General features: G+C 39.5%; 1 protein-coding gene across 5 annotated transcripts in view; it reads right to left on the bottom strand.

Moving 5' to 3' along the window:
* Positions 1-20,469, bottom strand: part of GRM1 (glutamate metabotropic receptor 1) — a 176,404-nt gene that overhangs the window by 19,308 nt on the left and 136,627 nt on the right. For all 5 annotated transcript variants that reach the window (XM_018078270.3, XM_018078271.3, XM_018078272.2 and 2 more), the window contains exons 5-7: positions 17,770-17,938; positions 15,784-15,910; positions 9,360-10,290 (exon numbers count right to left, since the gene is read on the bottom strand). In XM_018078270.3, the coding sequence (XP_017933759.2) occupies positions 9,360-10,290; positions 15,784-15,910; positions 17,770-17,938 (1,227 nt within the window). The remainder of the gene's footprint in view (positions 1-9,359; positions 10,291-15,783; positions 15,911-17,769; positions 17,939-20,469) is intronic.

Here is a 20,469-nt window from a genome sequence, read left to right as displayed (position 1 = left end):
AATTTTTCCAAATCCTTCCTTAGCATAGGGAAGAGGTGTGAGGAGCATTCCCAAATTACAGTGATGGTTTAAGTCAGGATGGTCAGGTCTTTGTGCCTTGGTGACAGCAGGCATCATCCTAACAAATTTGTTTCAAAACACATTACTGACCGACTGAGAGAGCAATGTGTGGGCCTCTTCCCACAGAACATAAAACGTGTGTGCTACTGTCATCCACCAAGAGCCTTGCAGATATTTTTCTAATGAAAGATAGAGTAATACAGGACTGAGTTTAACACTGTATAATCAGGATAAAACCTTGACTTAATTTCTAAGAGGGTGGAAAATCATACACGCCTGCATTCCCTTAACAGAGATGGACCATCTTCTCTCTCTGGGGGTATGTGATTCACTTATGAATTACAGAGTCTTGCTAAAAATCAGATGCTCTGTCAGCATATGATCGCAACATCTGCGGTTTGTCTTGCAGTGTTTTGCTTTATGAAGCATCCCTGAGCAAAGGAGAGTGCTCATCACAAGCAGGGATAAGCTTGGCGGGCAAGCCAGAATGCAAAATGTCTTTCACATCAGTGAACGAGGAAACATCCAATAGTGCTATCCTATTCATGGGCTCTTATGTGCCTCTTAGGTGTCCCTAGGCATAGAAAAGGATTAAATAAATCAGCAGCAGTTCTGCATTTCACATCTGTAATTTGCACTGAATTGCTGGGATGAAACAAAAATATTTTTAAGACACCTTAATTTGAGGTAAATAACAAGTTCCAGTATTAACTTTATATGGATACTTGTGCTGTTTCATAGCCTTGTCCTTATATGAAGGATAGAAGAGATCCACATGATATCCTTCAGTACCCTAATTTTTGTTCACGTCTAAATTAGGTCAAAGATGTATGAAATCTCAAGGTGGCTCAGAGACCCTTGCAAAATAAACACTTGGTGAATATCCTGAGTGTTTATTCTAGCAAGTATTTGTATGTGAATGATCATGTGATTGTGAAATGTTACAGCTCTGGGGAGGTGAACAAAAGAGGCACAGGCTAAATCATCACACCTATGAGGATAGGAAGGAGTAGCCTCTAGGAGACTTGGACTTTAGCTCTTTATTTAATTTCTATTTTAAAAAGCTGATTTAAATAAATAAATGGCTGTTACACATTTTAAAAATATTTTTCAGAGCATCACCCCAAACATGATGGGGGGTTATTTTTTTTTCCTAATTATGAGCTTATGAGAGTTGGAATCTGACTTCTATATGTAACACAGAGAAATATCCAGTTTAGGTGCTTACCTGGATGCACCTATTTATTTATATGACACTCTTAAAAGGTGAAGCTTTCTTCCTTATTTTTCTCACAGTGACAATTCTAACCAAAACAATGTGAGATTATGGTGCTAAGCAGATAAACAGCACTTGCTTATCCCAGACACAATTGTTTGTATCACTCACTACTGAGCTGGTGTACTTTTGTGGCATCCTAACTGGATATAAATTATGTATACAAATACCAAAATACAAGGAAGTGCAATACGTGATCCAGTCGAGCAAGAAATTAAATTACAAGTGGTGTCCTTATTCCTGTGTTTTATGCCAAGAAAGATACTAGCTTTCCCCAGGATTCTGTAGTACTACCTTTGCTTCCCCTCAGTCAGGAAGCAGAGATTATGGTACATAACTGTAAAGCTCCCCTCTGATGTGACTGTCTATGCTTCATTGTGCTTAAGTATTGAGATTCATTATACAAAGCTGCCTGGTGCTACAGCAGTGCCCCTAAGCAAAACAACATTTTGTGATTCAGCATCCTGACAGCAGCAGAACAAGAGCAGGAGTTGTAAAGTGAAGTTTTCCGGCAGTCCTTTCATAAGAAGCAGGCTGCGCTCAGGGACCATTCCTTGGATTTGTGTCCTATCAAAATCCCCTCGGAGAACAAAGTTGAGACTATCCATGAAATGAAAGAGTCAAAATTGCCCTGGACTGAGAACTTTGGAGAAAGTGAGGAAATTGCAGAAAACTTATACAACAGGTCTCTCTCATTTAAAGGGACCATACAAATAAAATGTGGCTCCAACTGGTGAAAAAGAAGTAGAATTCTGGATGGGAGCCCAGAGCGAAGGCAATGTATCCTGTAAACTTATTCAATATAACCTGGGTTTTATCTGAAGGCAGTTTATCCCCACTGCTTTTAATGTAGAATCTCATAGCTTTTTAAGTTATTTTTCTTAAATTTTTCTTAAAGTCTCAGGCAGCCTCTGCTTGGTTATGGAAGAAACCCCAGACAACTAAGCCCAAACTGCCAGACCTCTTAGCTTTTACTTGATGACAAACATCTCAATCATATTGTACATCTGTCCTCTCTCCTTCTCCTCAGCTTGCCCTAGAAATGATATGTGATCAACTCAGTTATGCATGTGCTGGGACTTCCTTTAGCTGCTATAATTCGCAAGGAAAACTTACAGTGCTTTATGTAGCCATGTCCCTTATTTCTCATTACAAGGATAAAAAAGCCTCTGTAACATCTAGATTGGTTATTTTGTACATATATACACAGACAGACAATTTGGTGTATAATTTGGTATATACATATGCCATGCCTTGTTTTTAAATAAATATGATGTTTAGTAGTTATTTAAAAGAGAAAGAATGTAAGTGTGGAAGTGATAGCTCAGTCTTTCACCTATTCTGGTTTTTTTGGTGTACAGGCCAGAACTGTATTATATGTACATCACAATCAAATGAAAATTCAAGGCTATGGAGGATAATATTACATATGACATAGGCCAAATTTAAGGGACAACCCTGCAGCAGGGCTAGAAGAGATTGCTATAGGATTGTTATGTTTCAGACTCCCCTCTTATGTTGTGCTTCTTCCCCATTCTTTAACATCAGTTCTAAGACTCCCTTTGGAACCATGTAACTGTCTTCTGGGATTTTTAAATATTCACTTAAATCAATATACTGACAAGGACTGAACAGCTTGACTGAGTTTGTAGTATTATCTTATGTGAAATTCACATCACATACACAAGAGAACTGTCACATGTCACAGCACTGTGTCTACAAAATCATTCATGGTTTAAGACCAGTAAACAGCCCAGCAAAGCCATCAAACATACCAACTGCTGAGAGAGAGATGTTTGACATTAACACCTTCAGCTATCTTTGTGAAAGCAGAAGATGCTTTCCCACAAATTCACTGTAACCTCAGAAAAGGGTGAAGGACTGCGCTGAATACTGAACCTGAGCAAATGCCAGGGAGGGCTGCAGTAGGGAGATGAATCAGGGGGAGGCCAGACCAGGGTGCCACCTGCCTTCCTGGTGACAGCTCCCTGTGTCACCAGGGAGCCATGTTAGAGATAAGACACCTGTATCCACAGCTGCAAAGGAAGCAGATTCCTCCACAATGTGCCCTGAGCATGATGCAAGGGTAAACCAAATGCCCAGTGGTTTTGGAGCCCCGCGCCCCAATGGGAAGCCAGGAGCCTTAAAGCCATGGACCAGCACATCACCTTGTGCCCCATGGTGCCACTGGTCTACAGAGTCAGCCCCAAAAACCGAGCATGGACATCAACATTTTATTGCTAGGCTAATGGAGAGGGCAGATATAAAACAACAGATTATTGAAATAAACAATCTCTCCTCTACAATTTTTTCCCACTATTTTTCTTTTACATTTTAATCTTTGTATTATTTCCCACTTGCAGGATTTTACATCTTTTCTGGTATTTCAAAACTCTCTTCCATAATGTGTCATTCCTCTCTGGGGTAAGCCTTAGCAGGATGGCTGTGGGGGTCCAGCAGATTTAAGAGTCTTCTTGAAAGTACCTTGGAATGTGGTGTTTTCCAAGGTCTGTAATGATAAAAATAAAGGGCTGTCTTATTGTGTATGCAATACTACTGCAGGATGTGAGTTTACCCGCTGCATCAATTTTCTAAATTGCAAAGCAAGTTAGTCTACTGTTTCCTATTAGATTCAGCAACCGTGTCTATGCTGGTTTGACAGTGCTGTAAGATGATGATACTACACTGAATGGTGATACTACGCTAAACGGTAGTTTAGTGCTGAACATTTACTCTCTGTTTCTGGAAGCTCCAGCTCTTGCCATGCTGCACTGTGCATTTGCCGCCTCCCACTGGCATGAAAACCAGTGAAACAAAATGTCCTGCCTTCTGGACATACTTATGCTAAGATTCCCCTCACCCTGTGTCTATGGGAGGCTTTGAAAATTAGGGCACTGAAGAGCCCAAAAGTCTTTGTTGACTGTGAGTCCATAGTTCACTGCGGACAAGCGAAATGAGTCCCGGAAAAACACAGCTTGTCAGCACGGCTACCTCAAGATGAAATGGCAACTCACCAAGTCAGTTTAAATAGAAAGAGTAACTTAAGAATACCTAGAGATAATTTTATAACTGGCAAGACGGAAAAGCAGGTGGTTCCCCTAAGCCATGCTAAGGGAATAGACATGTTACTAGAGGTTACTGAGAACCATGATTACCAGTTAAGAAACTGTATGTAAGGATCCAGCACAGAGAGAGAAAGGACAAAGGACAGGAATGGGCTTCTGTAAAGGAAGCTGGGAGGAGGCACTAGGGCATTTTGGTGTTTCTGGAACTTTTTGTTGGAATAAAATAAAGCCATTTTGAGAGATCCTTGGTCCAGATGACTGCCTGGGCAGTACTGAGAATGGATGGCTGTGACAGCAGTCTAGAGGCATGGATTACCAAAACATGTTAAAAAGATAAACCACATATTTGGAAATATTTAAAATCAGCTATTCATTTTTGAGGGCAGATAGCTCTCTGGAGGAAAAATAATTGAATGCAAATATATTAAAATTATAAGGGAGAAGCAGGTGGCCTATGCATTAATGTGGAGTTCTGGCCATTCAGTGAGTCTTACTAGTTGACCTTTCTATCAACTCAGATTTTGCTGCAGAACTTATATTGAGAATTAAATCCTTACCTACTCTGATTCAAAATGCCTTAAAATGGTGTTCAGACCTGGGGTCTCAAACATAAATTTAAAATAATTTATATGTGACAACAGAGGCAGCAGCTAATCATCAGTGCCAAACCTGGAGCTAATTACGCAAGGATACACAATGAACTTTTTCCCCTCCTGCAACACTGATCCTTTTCATGCTACTGCAGCCTGCAAGAAGCATGGGAGAAGAGGTGAGTCTTGCTGCAAGGCTCAAACTCTATTTGAATTGTGTGTGTACTACAGAAAAGCAACACAACAGACCTGAAGGCTGCAAGTCTGGCTTCAGTCTCCAGCACATTGAGTTGGGTCCATTTGAAGCAGTGACTGGGGAAGGTATTTCCTGAACCCTCATCAGAATTATCATCTTAGGTGTCACTGGATACTTTTCTTCTGTGTGTAGTACAGAAAGGAGCTTTGCTTCTTCAGGAAAGTGATCATACAGATACTGTACAGGAGTGCTCATTGACCAAACATTTGTAGCCAAGAACAAGGCTAATCATCACAGCAAGATCCATCTCCAAAAGTTGCAATCTTACGGATAGAAAAAAAAATTAGATTCAAAAGGCTCTCCTAACAAATGCTGCTATGTCATCATCCTGTAACAGCCAGTATCTTGTAACACCATCAAGCAGCAAACTAACAATAAACGTCCCCATAAAGCTTCAATAAAGGCAGCAGATATCACTCTCTCTTCATCTCTCCTAGTGGAGCTGCTCTATTTTTTATACTTATTTAAATATTCATTTGGCAAGAGGGAAAGACTGACAGTGGCTTGGTACTGAAGACACTCACAAGGGATCTCTCAGACCTAGATTCAAGCACTCTCACAGAATAGTACAAAGTATTTCTCTAGGGTTTGCATCAGGATGTTTTTCATCTGTTTCACAATACTGCTGGATGAGAACACAGAGAAAGGAGACTTGCCCTGGGACACTGCATAGTCTAGTTATAGAGCATTCACGTGGGAACTGAAGAAGATGCTCTTAACCTAATTGAGTGCTTTAACTGTTGGTGTGAAGTTCCCTCATGCTTTCCCAATGCCTTCATCTCTCCATGGGGAGAAAAAAAAATCCCCCTGGCCCGGGCAGAATCCCTACCATCAAAGCCTAATTCTACGAAACATTTTGAGGGACCAGAATTTTCTGAGGGAAAACGTGTTCCACTGGACAGTTCCCGACAAGCTCTATTGAAAAGAATGCTGACTGTAATTGCTTGCATTTTAATTCAATAAAAGTAAGAGAAAGTTCAAATCCTCGAAACTGCATGTAGCATCTTCAGAGTGTAACAGAGCAGTAAAGTCAGTGTGTATTGTTATTTAAGTGAAGACCAGTGTTACTGAGCAATTTATTTTCACTGAAACTCTGTTGGCAATGCTGGGACAGACATTTTTCAACAGGAGTTTTCTGACCTCTATATGAGCAACAGAGGTAGCTGAAGGTTTTGACTTGACTAATAGATCCTGTGTTGATAGACTTAAATTGGTTAATTCTTTTGCTCTACTTTAGGAAGGAGAAAGTAAGAGTGACTTGGCTTGCTCTGGTCCCCAAGTTATACTAGTTAAAATAGTAGCACAACATTACATGTGAGTGCTTTATCAAGGCCTATATAAGTTTGATTTGCCCTTGTAAATGTAAACTGGTTTCCATTTTTAAAGCTAATTCAATTTTACCCTATGCCTGCACACCAGTTTAATTTAGATGGGTGCCACTTTTCCGTTCAGGAACTGGAATTCAGTGGGTTGAGCAGAGAAGTTTGATACAGACAGGAAGAGATGAAAATTGGAAAGCAGAAAAAGAAAAACAAACTAGGAAGGGAGAGAAGGGATAACAAGTAAATAGATGAAAAGTTGTAAGACAGCTGAAACAGAGATCTTTTGAGTGCAGCACTGCTGGCCAGTTACAGACAGAAAAATGTGGCCATAGGTAGGGGCAACTGAAGAATCTAGAACCAGAGCAACATACATACACGGATCTGACTTCCTGAAAAACTGGCAAATAAATCCTAGACTTTGATAGGGATCAAAAAAAAAACCCAAAACAAAAAACAAACAAACAAACAAACAAAACTCCAAAACCAAAACCATCATAGAAAATCAGTCTGGAGGCCATTCTTATAGGCATTAAGCATGTACCAGTAGTTTTAAGTCCTGTTTCAGGAAGGACCTTACTACACATTTGAGCTACCTAGGTGCTTCAAAGGCTGCAGCAAATTATACTTTTTCCTTCTTGGTCTCCTCAGTGACTCACACTTCTTTTTCTGTGTCAGTACAATGTCTCCATAAGCTTTGCAATGGACTCGGTTAGGAGTTAAAAAAACACCCCAAAGCCCTGAAATTACTTTTTGGTTTGCCTTATGACTTTATTTCCAAAGCTGCATGTTTGTATAGTAAACTGCTTTCCATTCTTCATGTGGATGTATAGAGAGGTACTCTGTCCTTCTCCATCAGCAAGCCTAGCGTGCCTCTGCACCTGTGCTGGTTTCGGGAAAGGACATAACAGTAACTGCACAAGAGGTTTAGGTCAGAGGTTGGAATTTGGTTGTATAAAAGATATGGAGGCTTAACCTAAGACAAAGAGGCATATTAACTACATATTGAGCTTTTAGTTTAGAAAAGCAACTTAAAACTCTGTAAAGCTTTATAGCTTTATAACACTCACGTAGGCTCAACAGAGAGGTCAAAAATATTGTACTAAAATTATGTAACAAATTGGTAAAAAGCTCAGGTTGTGTTTTAAAGATGACAGTGTTGAGAGGGAAGCTCAGCTTTTGAAAAGGATGAAATATTTTCTCATATTAAGAACTGTATTCTAAGTATATTGCATTTGGACCTTTGAATTACTTTTTTTTTTCTTTGTAAAAGTAGAAGAACAATAAGCACAAGCTACTAAGTTTCTCATGATCTAAATACTCAAAAGTCCTTTTTTTTTCTTGACAGACATCATCCAGCTGTTATCCAGAGACCAAACTATGTTATCCAAAGATGGCACTGCAGAGAGTTTCTAGCAGACATCTGAGTCCCCATCCAACTACCACAGAGTGAGAGAAAGGTAGGTCAGGCTCCATCTCTCTATTTGCATGGAATTCAAGCTCTTGAGCTACAAAGATTTTTGGCCATCTCCCTGCAGGGAGGGCTCCCAGGGCTGCTTGTCACTCCCTGGTCCCTCTGTCTAGCTCAGGAGCTGGCAGTCTTATTGTGGCCTCTGTGGCACACTGAGCTATATATTTGGGTCAGTTATGTATCCATTTCCTTCTCTGCATACCCCTTGTCTAGCAAAAAAATAAAATTGAAGTAGCATAAAGGCAAAATTGATCATGGTAGGGGTTTTCTAGAGTGTTACCTTCATCACCAGGACAGATAAAAATGGTTCTTATGTAAACTGAATAAAAATCAACTCAAGTGACTCAGATAAACCAGCAGATCCCATAAAACTGGAAATTAACTGAATTTTAATTTCATTAGGAAGCTCAGGAGTGTAGACTTCACTAGTGCTTTATTATTTTGATTTTTTTTTAATTGGGACAAAAAAATAATCTAAGCTCATGTCTGGCTCTATGGTCCTTCTTTAAAGATTAAAAAGCAGTAAGATAATAAAGAATACAAATTTTCAGACAGCTCCTCACAGGGACATGCTGTTTGAATTAACAGTTCTCTCTCCCCCTCTGCTGCATCTGGATTGCTTTTAATTATCAGCAAGGAAAATAACAGGTTCAGTAGATATGGATGCAAGTTCATTTTCATCATCAGTTGACTTCTGCAACTTTCACACCACTGCAGGGTTTGAGAACATTGAGAAATTTACCGTAAGACTATAAGAGGTCACAATTCTGAATATTAAATAGAAAATAGAGATAGTATGGATGGTGCTTTTGAATCATGATCATGAGAACTGTCACAAAACACTACCTTAAAAACTAACGTTCAATCCCCAGCTTTCACACACACATTCCAGTGGCCTTAGACAAGTATATGTGATTTACAACCACTCAAACATAGATTTCTTTTCCCTTTTTCCAAAAGGCTACAATAGAACCTCAGTTTGAAAATAACACAGAGCAACTGCACATCAGGGAATAAAGTCTCTGTCACATGCACAGAGAGATGGGAGAAGCTGCAAATGGAGTTTGGTTACTCTGCCACTGCCTGACCTGCTCTAGTGGTAGAGGCTGTTGTGTACAGGGTTGCCTTTAGAGCAGGAGAGAAAATAAGCAACATGTCAATATCCATGTGAGGCTTAGACCTGAAGGGTCATTTCCACCTTTTCTGTGAGATAAAAAAACTGTTACATACCTTACTATTCAGCAGGCTACAGTCAATCAAGAGAGAATGGCAAAGAGAGGGACATACACAGACAGATGTGTACCTGCAGTCAATCCACTTACTTTGGATTTCCAGCCCCTGGCTTCTTTCTCCGGAATATGTTGAGGAAAGTGTTGGACTTGCAAGGTGCCTTGCCATCCCCGACATGCATACGCACCACATCTGAGGTGGTGAAGGCACTGCGGACATTCCTCTCAGGCTTGGCTATAATGATGTACATCTTAGGAGTGAACATGCACCCCAGTGCCACTGTCACGCTCAGGCTCACTGCAAAACAGGTCGTGATGATCTTGTAGTTGCTCCCAAAATAGATAGGCACGAAGGCCAGCCAGATGATACAAGTGGTGTACATGGTGAATGCAATGTACTTGGCCTCATTGAAGTTGGCAGGCACATTGCGAGTCTTGAAGGCATAGTACGTGCAACTCATGATGAGGAGTCCATTGTAGCCCACAGGAGCCACGACACCTAGGTTGCTGGTGTTGCAGATAAGGTAAACTTCCTTAATGCTGGGGTAGGAGAGGATGGGCATGGGGGGCTCCAAGATGATCAGCGTGATCACCAGTGTCAGCTGCACGCTGATCAAAATGGAGGCAATGACCACTTGGGCCCATGCACTCATGAAACGTGGCTTGCGGGTGCAGATCTTCTTTTTGCTGCCTGCCAGGATGCGTGCAATGCGGTTGGTTTTGGTCACAAGGGCAGAATAGCACATGGCAGAGGAGAGGCCCACTAAAAGGCGCTGGAGGTAGCAGGATGTTGTGGTGGGTTTGGCTATAAGGGTGAAAGGGCAGACGTAACCCAGAAAGATGCCAGCAAGGATAATATAGCAGAGCTCTCGGCTGGAGGACTTGACAACAGGGGTGTCTCTGTAGAGCACAAAGATAAGGGTGACAAACATGGTGACCAGGATCCCCAGGCAGGAAAAGACCACAGCCACAATAGACTCTATATTGCTCCACTGGAGGTACTTTACAGGGATGGGTTCGCAGCCTGCAGTGTACAGAAGAGAAACAGAGTGTTAGAAAGGTAGCTGCTTGAAGAACTTTTTTCCTGTATCCCAGTGTGATCCAAACATTAGCATAAGCCTGTGTGCCATGGATTGCTAAAGCCATTTTACAAAGGAATAAACCGCAGCATGGAGAAGTTTGGATGAAATATATTCAAAAAACACACATCAGTTTTGTTTGTCCCAAAATTTACTCATGATGCTACAACTGGAAATGTGATTTAGAAATTTTTCATAATTTTTCTTGAGATACCTGCTTACAAGCCCAGCATATCAAAGGCAAATCTGGGAACAGAATTCAGACAAACTTAGCACCATCTTTTCATTTCAGCGGGGAAAGGATTGTTACAAATCAGAATGAGCAGCGTTTTGACCTCCTCAGGTTAACTTATTTTAATACTGAACAAAATCATTATATTTTGACCCACTGCATTTTTGTGAAGGTGATTCTATACATAATATAAATTAACTAGGGATCTATGGACAGAAAAATAAAAATAAATCCAAAATTGTAATGGAACTATACCATGGATGCTGTACCTTCTTAGTATATTTATACTTTTTTTCTCTTAACATTAACTTATTCTTATGTTATCAAACCCTATACTCATTGTTTTTCCACTAAATAATGTAATTTAATTCTCTTGGAAAAATCAAACCCAAATATGCATACCTTCACAAAATAACTGGAAAAGCTCTCCTCTATGACTAGTAAAGGCGTGCAAATACAGGTATCTGTTAAGACGGTACTTAACTGCTCTCTCCCACACTCAAGTTAAAACAGTCTCTAGATACCTTCCTCACTGTACTGAAGAAATAATTCCAGCAATAAACATTACAGAGAAAGTAAAATCCGTTGGGTTAATAAAATGTTATGGTTTAGAAGATGTTACTGAAAACCTTCATTCTGGCATTTTCTAATTTCTTTAGCACTTTTTTTATCCAAAAAAAGTATCCATGGCTTCTTCTACTTCTTGTTTCTTTCCTCCTACAGTTTCCCTTGGACCCAGCTCACCTTCTGTGCCTTCTCCCACCTCTCAAGTATCTTTCCCCCCAGTTCCTAGCCACCTGCATCTCAGTTCCTCTTCCAGTTAATTTTTTTCCTAGCCACCTCTCCACCCAGATGTCTCCATTACAAACATCTGATCCAGCTCTTCGCAACCTGGACTGGCTGCTCATCAACTCTGCCTGTCTGAGTTGCTGAACACAGCTGAGAAGAGCCGGGAAAAGGGGATGGTGTCAGCAAGCTTCTGAGAGATGCATTTATTTCTCTCAGTTTTGTCACTAAACCTTAGCAAGGGCCCTGACATTGTGATGGGCAGAAGTTGTGCTCAGACCCTTCCTCCTCAGCATGGAGTGTATCTGCAGAAACCATCTATGAACTAAAAACTTCTGAGACCCACAGTTTTACTTAATTTGCTTGCATTTTCCACAGGGTGACAAAAAATTACCAAGTGATAACTCTACTGTAATGTAAACTTCTTTCCCTCCAAATAATAGAGAAGTAAGCAGAGGTCTGGATTTTGGATCAGGGTGTGGAACAGTTTTACTGTAACCTAGTTTTGAGAGACAGATGGAGAAAAAATGTTTTTTTCTTGAAATCTAAAAAAAAAAAATCAGCCCAAGGCAAAGTCCTGACATGGAAAATTTCTGCTTGAACTTTGAATGTCTGCCAATGTCATATGAACTGAAAAAGGTCCTATAATTCTGTACGCTTTGTCATTAAGGACACCAGGCTGACTTCACTACAGGTATTGTTGTTACATATGCTTGTAACATCAAAACTAATAGAAATTAGAGCAGTTGCAACTGGAGGTCTTATTTTTTAAAGAAAGGAATTCTGTTTTGCTCAAGGTGGTCTGTTCAAGACTCAGATAGGTGAGGAAACAAGTACTTTCAGACAGTATTTTTATGATGAGGTGTGGAGGAAAAGCTCTTTATTAAAAGTGGAAATTTCTGGCCATTGGCCTCAGCTACCCTGAGGGGAAGCTAGCTCCTATAATTTAAAAAAAGACTAAGGATCAGAAGCTCCTGTTCATTGATTAATATATGCAAAGCTCCTCTTAAACAAGAAGTTGGTCAGTGGTTGTTGGAAGGGTTAAGTTTCAATGTGGGGTTTAAGCTTAGCAACATCAAGACACACATTATTCCATTTTAAACTATATTTTCAGAGCCTTAGCACAGATCCAACATGGTAGTTAAGCCTATCATTTCTTTAAGCTTATCCTGCATAACGTCTTAGAAACCTGTTTCATTAAATCAGTGTAATTCCTGTGCACCAGCAAGCCCAAGAACCACATGTTCTACAAACAATGCAGAAAGTTTCCAACACTGCTTACTATTAGCTAACAGTTGTTGGTTGTCAACACCTGTGAAGGTCGGTTATTTCCCAGCTAGGAGGAGGTGGGCTCTGGAACCTTGTTGAGACTGGGGGAGGATATCCAGGAAATTGTGTATGTATGACTTTAAAACACCAAACAAAACAAACAAAAAAAACCCAAACCCCATAACAACTAATCCAAACTTCAAAAAACCAGAGAATAAGTGGCGAAAGCTTCACAGTTAAAATTTTCTAGTAAAAAGCTGTCTGGTAGCTTTCATCTACTATTTTCCCTGCACTTTAACCGTGAATAATTTCCAAGATCAGAAGGGTAATTGATTATTTTTTGTAATTATTATATTATTAGTGCAAGGCCAATAAAAGAATCTATGATGTTGTCTGAGGTCATTAGCACATCACAGGCAACTGATGGCCCCAAAACTTTATGATTAATTTTGCAAATCTATAAAAGTTCCTGTCCTGTCTTGATTTATTGCTTATTTAAGATTATTTATGTAAACTAGGTTTACTACCTTGACATTCATCCTTCTTATGTTATATTCTGGTACTATAAAAGATATCTCTTCTCTTGGCACAAGGCCTAAGGTACTGGCTTTACTGAGTATTTGTCAGGTCAGGTTTTCATCATCTGCGGTGAGAAATCCCTTGCGCCTGCTGACTCAACCTCACTGAACTCATATTTAGGAGAAGCACTCTAAAAAAAATTGTTTACATTTAGAAATAAAATTAAAATATCAGGAAAGGATTGCTCAGCAACAGAGACTGATTTCAAATGGAGAGAATGAACACCTTGAAAAGTATGTCATAGGAAATGGGTTGTATGTGCTTCACGTTTCTTAAAGGGATTAAGGATTTTAGAGCCTCCATCTGTGATGCAAAATGGGACTAAAACTGTGTACGTGTTTAGCATTTAAGATTTAAGGCAAAGAGAAAAATAATCTGAACTTTGAGATATTACCGTCTGTGTCTAGATGACTATCAGGGTATGAATACAACACATAAAATCAAGCTATAAAAAGACATTTGATCAGAGTCCTGGCAAGAAAAGAGAGTTTCAAATTAAATTATACCAGTGGTGACTCCCACAAAGTTCAAGAGCCAGAGTTTATCTATCTAAATCACCCTTTTCTAAGGATTAGGATGGCATCAGCTTCTCTTCACAGCTTTGTACTTCGTACTACAGTTCAAGTAAATGAATTTCAGGGGTTTAAAAGAAAGAAGGTTTTTTCCTCAATAAAACAGACCAAAGAAGCTGTGCGAGAGCAGACTGCCATTTCAATGTTCTCTAGGAAATCAGTCGATGGCTAAGCTGTCATTTGGCTGGCGTTTCTGTGATTTTGTAACAGCATCAGTCCAGCCTCCTTGCTGAGAAGAAACACAAATCAGCAGGTCATCTACTGATTTCATTAAAAGTTAATAGATTGCAACATGCCCCTGAGATTTTTTCCAACACTGATGCTTTCTTCAACTCTTTTCAGCAGTGCCTGTCATTTTGACGTGACCCCTTTTGAGCTACTTTGAACAACTGGTAGCACTGAACCATGTTCTTTCAAGCTCACATTGATCTCTCACCAGGTTCTTGTTCTGCCTTATTGATTAAAAAGAAATCCCCATTTTCTTCCCTGAAGAGTAGATACAAACAATTCTGTGAACCTCCAAGACCAACAAAACCTGTTTGTCTATGGATATCTGCTTTAAAATTAATGGACACCGATGTCCTAGGAGGTGGGAATTAAATATGAGCTCTTCCAATGGTCAGGATATTTATGAAAGGTTCTGTGGATTTTCTGGTTTCTAGTAAAATAAGACTTTTTTCCCACAATTGAGACCCTTATGGAAGGTATTTTTCATGAACTCCCCTTCCTACAACCCACTTACATGAAACTTGAAGGAACTGAATGATCACTAAGATTTCTATATCCTGATAAATCTGTTTCTAGGTTCAGCTGCACACCAGAGCAGGGCTGAGGCAGGGGTGGTAGTGGGAAGGTGGGAGTGTTGGAGTGATAGTAATAGGATATAGACAGTTATGCATGCATCTGGGACATGACCATAGCTTATTTTTCATGGAAAACTAAGATAGAAAATGTGTCGGGTTTCCTAGTCTATTGTGATTAATAATGTTTTTAGCTGGAGATGTGGCAAGCTTTCCCTCTCAAAAGACGTCCTCTGAAAGCTCATTTGGCTTCAGTGGCTAGCTTAAAGTATCTCTTGGAACAATTTAATCAAAGTTTGAGGACTTCATCTATATGTTAAATGTTGCATCAGTACCTAGTTGCCAGCCAGACAAAGATGTGATAAGTTGCACATTTGCTCTTCGGCTACGTGATCAGATTGTTCCTCTGACTAGGAATGATGCCCTGCTGAATAGTGGCATCCAAGATTTGCAGATGTGATATGGGACAGAGGTACCAGTAGTCTTTTACAGTGATACAAAGCGAAAGTTAAGGTCAGGGTGAGGCTTCTCAATGTGTTATATTTATATTCTTGGGGTAAGGGTTGCTGGCAAAGCCCAGAGCAGGTGTTTAGGTTGACCTTGTTAGGTACAAAATAAACAGAAAGATGCCATAACATGCAATTCATCGAAAGCATATACACAAGGGAGACAAATTCAAGCTCTTTTCAGCCAGCTTTTCTCAGGATTTTGTTGAAATTCCTCTTGCTGGTGGGTACAGTGAGAATGATCTTTATATGAACAGTCCAGTAATCAGTTACTGAATGGCCTGAAATACTGCAAAAATTATTACTAATCGCATGGTAGAATGATCAGAAAGAGTATCAAGTCAATATGACAAGAATGCACTGAACTCTTGTGATAGTCACTGCTAGATTGCAGCAAATGCTGCTGAGTTCATTAGCAGTCTTAACAGCTTTATTATTGCTTTATCAGTGCTAGCTGAAGATGAGGAACAGACTATGACGTTTCTTCTTGGTAGAAATTTTGCTGTCATTACTGTCACTGCTGTTCCACTAAGCCAAAAGACATAACACTTTTCACTCACTCTAAACTGCACTGGAGTATGTGTCCAAGTATGTACTTTTAATATCTCTGCATGCTGCCACCTTACTGTCCACCACAGAGCATTCTCCTTGTGCTCTGTAGGAAGGGAATGTGTTTGGAGGGACACGTCCCTACCTGTCAGGTCAGTATTCGGCCACCAGCCAAGCTCACAGGCTTTACATGTGAATTCATCCTGAACAAATTCATTCTCCTTGCAAGCAGTACAAATCCAGCAGCAGCTCACTTCTCCTTTCCTGATCACCTGCAATGCAAAATACATCCTCAGTTATAATCCTCTATAAGACAACAAAGAAGCCCCCCCCAGCAAACACATAACACATGTGTTGTTTAAAATATGACAGGATTCCTGTGTATGGCACATTTCAAACAGCTAGAAAACATGAATCATGATTTTGTATCTATCCCTGTATATTAAAATTTATGTTTAGGAGTTCAAGGATAATCTCTAGGGACAACTCTATTTTGTTTTGGTGAGAGCAGTTCTGAGTTAAAAATACGAAACAATTATCCCTTTGGTACACAGGCATGGTTAGTGTCGTATTTTCAATCAAATTTGAGGTTTAATCTGAAAGGGGGTTGAGGTCAGAATAAGTAGTTCAGCCCACGCTTGATATCTATTGAGTGGTAAAAAACAGTAAACAAAGTCAAGGGTTAGAACAAAGAGTGATTCATGCATAATACATATGTATTTACATCTACACACAAGCACATTCACATACACATAAATTCCAACTTACATGGAAGTCTCTTTGGGGCTCAATACACAAGTGTAAATAGAAATTTAAATAAGAGTAAATTAAAAAACATACTGCTAAAAGGATGTATTGGTTCCTAGCAGAAAAGGAAACCATTATGCAGTGACCGAGCAAACAGCTCTTTTAGAGACAAATGTCTCTGAAAGCTTTCTTTCTTCACTGCGTGCTGCTAACTGTAATGATCCAATGCTGAAAAGATGTTTTCCTTGTCTTGACTCCTAGTTTCATTACCCTGAGGCTGAAAGAAAGATTAAGGATATCTCCAGTTCATGGGGCTCTGACAAAGACTCTGGTCCCCTTTGTCAGGAAGGAGAAATCCAGCCTTCTTTTCAGGATCTTCCTATCCAACTATATGCAAAGATAACTACAGTAGTGAAATGCAAAATGTTTGTTTATTGAATACTGTATTTGTGGGCTTTTTTAGTTAACATTTCCTCCTGTAGTCTATGGAGAGAGTCCAATAGACTTCAGAGAGATGAAGCTGGCATTTTGTATGCTTGGTGTTTACATATACACACATACGCAAACTGCACAATCTCAAAAACAGGGAAAAGATGTTTTGGAGGGTAGTAAATACCAACAATGTTTCTTCTCCAAGATTGCTGGATTATGTCACTGTGTCTTTGCCAAATCATCAATCACTTATTGCTTAGAGTAGCAATATAGAAATAAAAAGCTGCAAATGTGCTTATTAAATGAATATAGAAAGGAAAGTCTGCTTTAAGGAGATTTTCCTGAATAGGCTTCTTGCCATTTTAAACTTACTACATCCATACCATTTTGATAGTGGTGGAACATGTCTTTATGTCATCCAGACATGACAGGTGGCAAATTATTTGTAGCCTGATGCGAGTGCTACTGTTTGGTAAACATAGAGTGATTTCATTTGTGTTTCCATACCTCCTGTTGTGAACACGAGATACAAATAGGCTTCTTTTTTTTTTTTTTTTTTTGACTTTTCCTTGCAGGTGTTATTGCTGGAACAAAATAGTGGATTCCCATGGGTCACGATATTTTCAGGATCAGCCCCCAAGTGAATCACAGCCACTGAATGTTGTAAGCAATGACTAAGTGAAAATCATGTTCTTTCTCACATAAGGTGAAATTCAAATCCTGTCACATAGAAGATTCTGCATCCCTACAAAGGGTAATTTTAGAAAACACAGGCCTGTATATGGGATCATTAAAGAAAAATATTAATCTAGGAGTCTTTCTACAATTTTGGCTTTCCTTAAGAAAAGGAGGTCCTATCCCTTGGCTTAAAAAGAAGCTTGCTTGTGTTTAGGGAAAAACACAAACTGGATATTCACATTTCTACAGCAGAAAGTAAGTGTCTGAGGCACACCTTAATCTGGCCCTTCAAGCAAGGCTCGCTGCACACTGATCGGACCATTCCGCTCTTATTCATCTGAATCCTATAGTCGTCGATGTTGAGCACACCCTCATGCCAGGTCCCAATGAGGACGTAGTCATAGCGATTGGGCTCTATGTACTGCAAGTTCATGATGTCATACCTGCAAGGAAAAAAAGAGAAAGTGAGTCACTGTCCTGCAAAAAAAGGACAAAAATTTACCTTCCCTTCTCCCTCTGCTTCTAAATATTCATGTTATCCCTTAACACCAGGGACTTGAGTTTCAAAGGAACACCAAATCCTGTAGAATTTGCAGCAGAATCATGGGAAGTGGCAGCTCTGATTGCCACAAAATTGCTGATTGCCTGCCTTGCTTGCATGAAACTGTGAGTAAAAAGTTGTGGGTCCAGAAAGAACTGCACATCAAAGAACAAACTCTGCTAAAAATGCACATGTAGACTATGTCTGGATGGTGTGTTTGCATACCATTTTTCAATATGTCTTTAACATTTACTTTGTGTCTACATAGAGGTTGGTTGTAGTATAGCCCTTGCTGGAAGCTCACAAATACAAGTGCTCTAACTAACTGAACTGGTTTGCCATAAGTTAACTGCAAGCACTAGTTCAACTATTTATATTACCCAACCCAGTGATACTGTCAGGAAAAGTTAGCAACTCAGTCAAAAAATTTACTTCCACACCCTAAGCAAGCAGGAGAGCACTTCCCCAGGCTAAGGTAAGGAAAGCATAAGAAACTGCTACAATAAACATCCAGCCTCCATCATTGTCTTCAATGTGTTGGACCTGATGTGTGCACATCCCATAACACTAATTATTCTATTCCTTCTTACACGCACAGAATGTGGCTTGTTTCTTAGCAGGAAATAACCAAGAAAGGAAGAATGAATATTGGAGTGTGCACAGAGAGGAAGAACCACAAAAGAGGCTGAACCTACAGCCTGGTCTCTTAAGATGAGAAGCGAGGGGGCTTTTTTTAAAAAACGGACAAGAGAAAGATGACTGAGAACCAGAAATCAGCATTGGAGCTGAAAACAATTAAGCATCTTCCATCTTACAAGCCTGAGATCTACTGCCTTGTTTTTCTCTACTGTATTGTCTCAGTCTCTGGGGAAAAAAAATCCTTTGCTTGTAACGAGTGTTGCTAACCTGTATGTGCTTAAGGAATGAAAGGTAAGGTAGGCAAAGTATGAGCAATAAATAAAACTGGGATGCTCAGTTGTGAGTGAAGAGAGATCTCTGCTTGTTTCTTTTCGATTCTGAGGTTCAAACATGCAAAATTTCAACTCTCTGCACTTCACAGAGGAACAAAGTGCTGAATTACTCTCTGGATCTCTTTTTTTCTTAACTGAGTCTTTGGGATCTCTCTAGTTAAAGACTATCTAAAGAAGTGCATATTCACAGCTGTAATCAGACCTCAGTCTTGTAAATATGCATGCTCAGATAATGCCAGTGCCACTGCAGAGCTCCACTGAATCACATCTGAAAAGGGATTCCTGCTACTGAGTTCAATGGAGCTCCAATCAGGAGGCAGCTCCGTTGGCTGGCAATTGGCTACTAATAAAGGCATTACTTAGGAAAGGGGTAAATTTCAAACTCATTAGGGAACAATCACTTCTCATATTCCAGTTCTTGCAATGGAAGCACATAAAAAAAGGAATGCTGTTTCCAGTCTTGTGAAGAATCAGTATAGCATGAAGCAGTGAGAGTCAGGCACTTCATAACGGAGACTCAGCAAACAGGAGTAAAACTCAGCAGGAATGTACATGCCTCTTCCTAACAAGAAAAATTACTTGGATTTTTGTGAGACCTTTTATTAGACTGATACAAAATTACTTACTCTGGGCTGGAAATGAATTCAAGAAAGGAAATAAAAGATTAGTAAAATCTCACATTCCCTTAATGAAATTTTGTAATGTAATATATAAAAATATACTACAAGGCACAGATTGGCATTAATGCAATATCAATTAAGAGTTTCTTATGTTTTCTTGCAATACTATTCCCTTTTCTGTAGGTTATCTGTCAAAGGATAAAGTATGCAGACTAAAAACTCTGACACAGTCTTACATATGACAAGTTGTACAATGTTTATAGCTTTGATAAGCAGCTTGAATTTTAAGTGAAAAAAATGTGGTCTAACAAATATCTCAGCATATTGGGGTTTGCTTAAGTTCTTTATCCTTTCCTTCTTTTTCCTAATGAAAAATTTCTGCTTTGAGCAAGAACAAGTTCAGTGCTGGAACACCTCCCTCCATTCCCTTGCTTGCATATGTACAACTTCAACAATTTTGGTCTGTGTCCATGCTAAGAATTATTACTCCACAAGAAATGGGTTTGACAAGAGTTGTGAAGCTCTAAGAGAGTGAGGACCATGCTGTTCACAGGCACAGTCTTACTCTGGTTAATCTGAGATAGCTGAATTTACCTTTTTCTATAGCCATAATACTAGACTGGTAGTGATTTTTGCTATTCGGGAAGGCAGAATGGAAAACAGTAATGCCAAGCAATGCTGAGATGTAAATGGACAAAACAAACACCCATGAATCCAAACTCCAAAAAAGCAATGCATATTTGGAAAAAAAAATCCTTTACATACAAGTAAAGGAAGTCTTTGCATTAAGCATTTGATAATTTGCTCAAAGCATTGGAGGTGGTAGAGTTGTCATGACTGAA

This window comes from Manacus vitellinus, unplaced genomic scaffold (assembly GCF_001715985.3).
Source record: "Manacus vitellinus isolate BGI_N305 unplaced genomic scaffold, ASM171598v3 scaffold_4_pilon, whole genome shotgun sequence".
In the NCBI taxonomy this organism is placed as follows: domain Eukaryota; kingdom Metazoa; phylum Chordata; class Aves; order Passeriformes; family Pipridae; genus Manacus; species Manacus vitellinus.
Note: the sequence above shows the minus strand (reverse complement) of the source record. Positions and strands in the feature narration are given on the sequence as shown.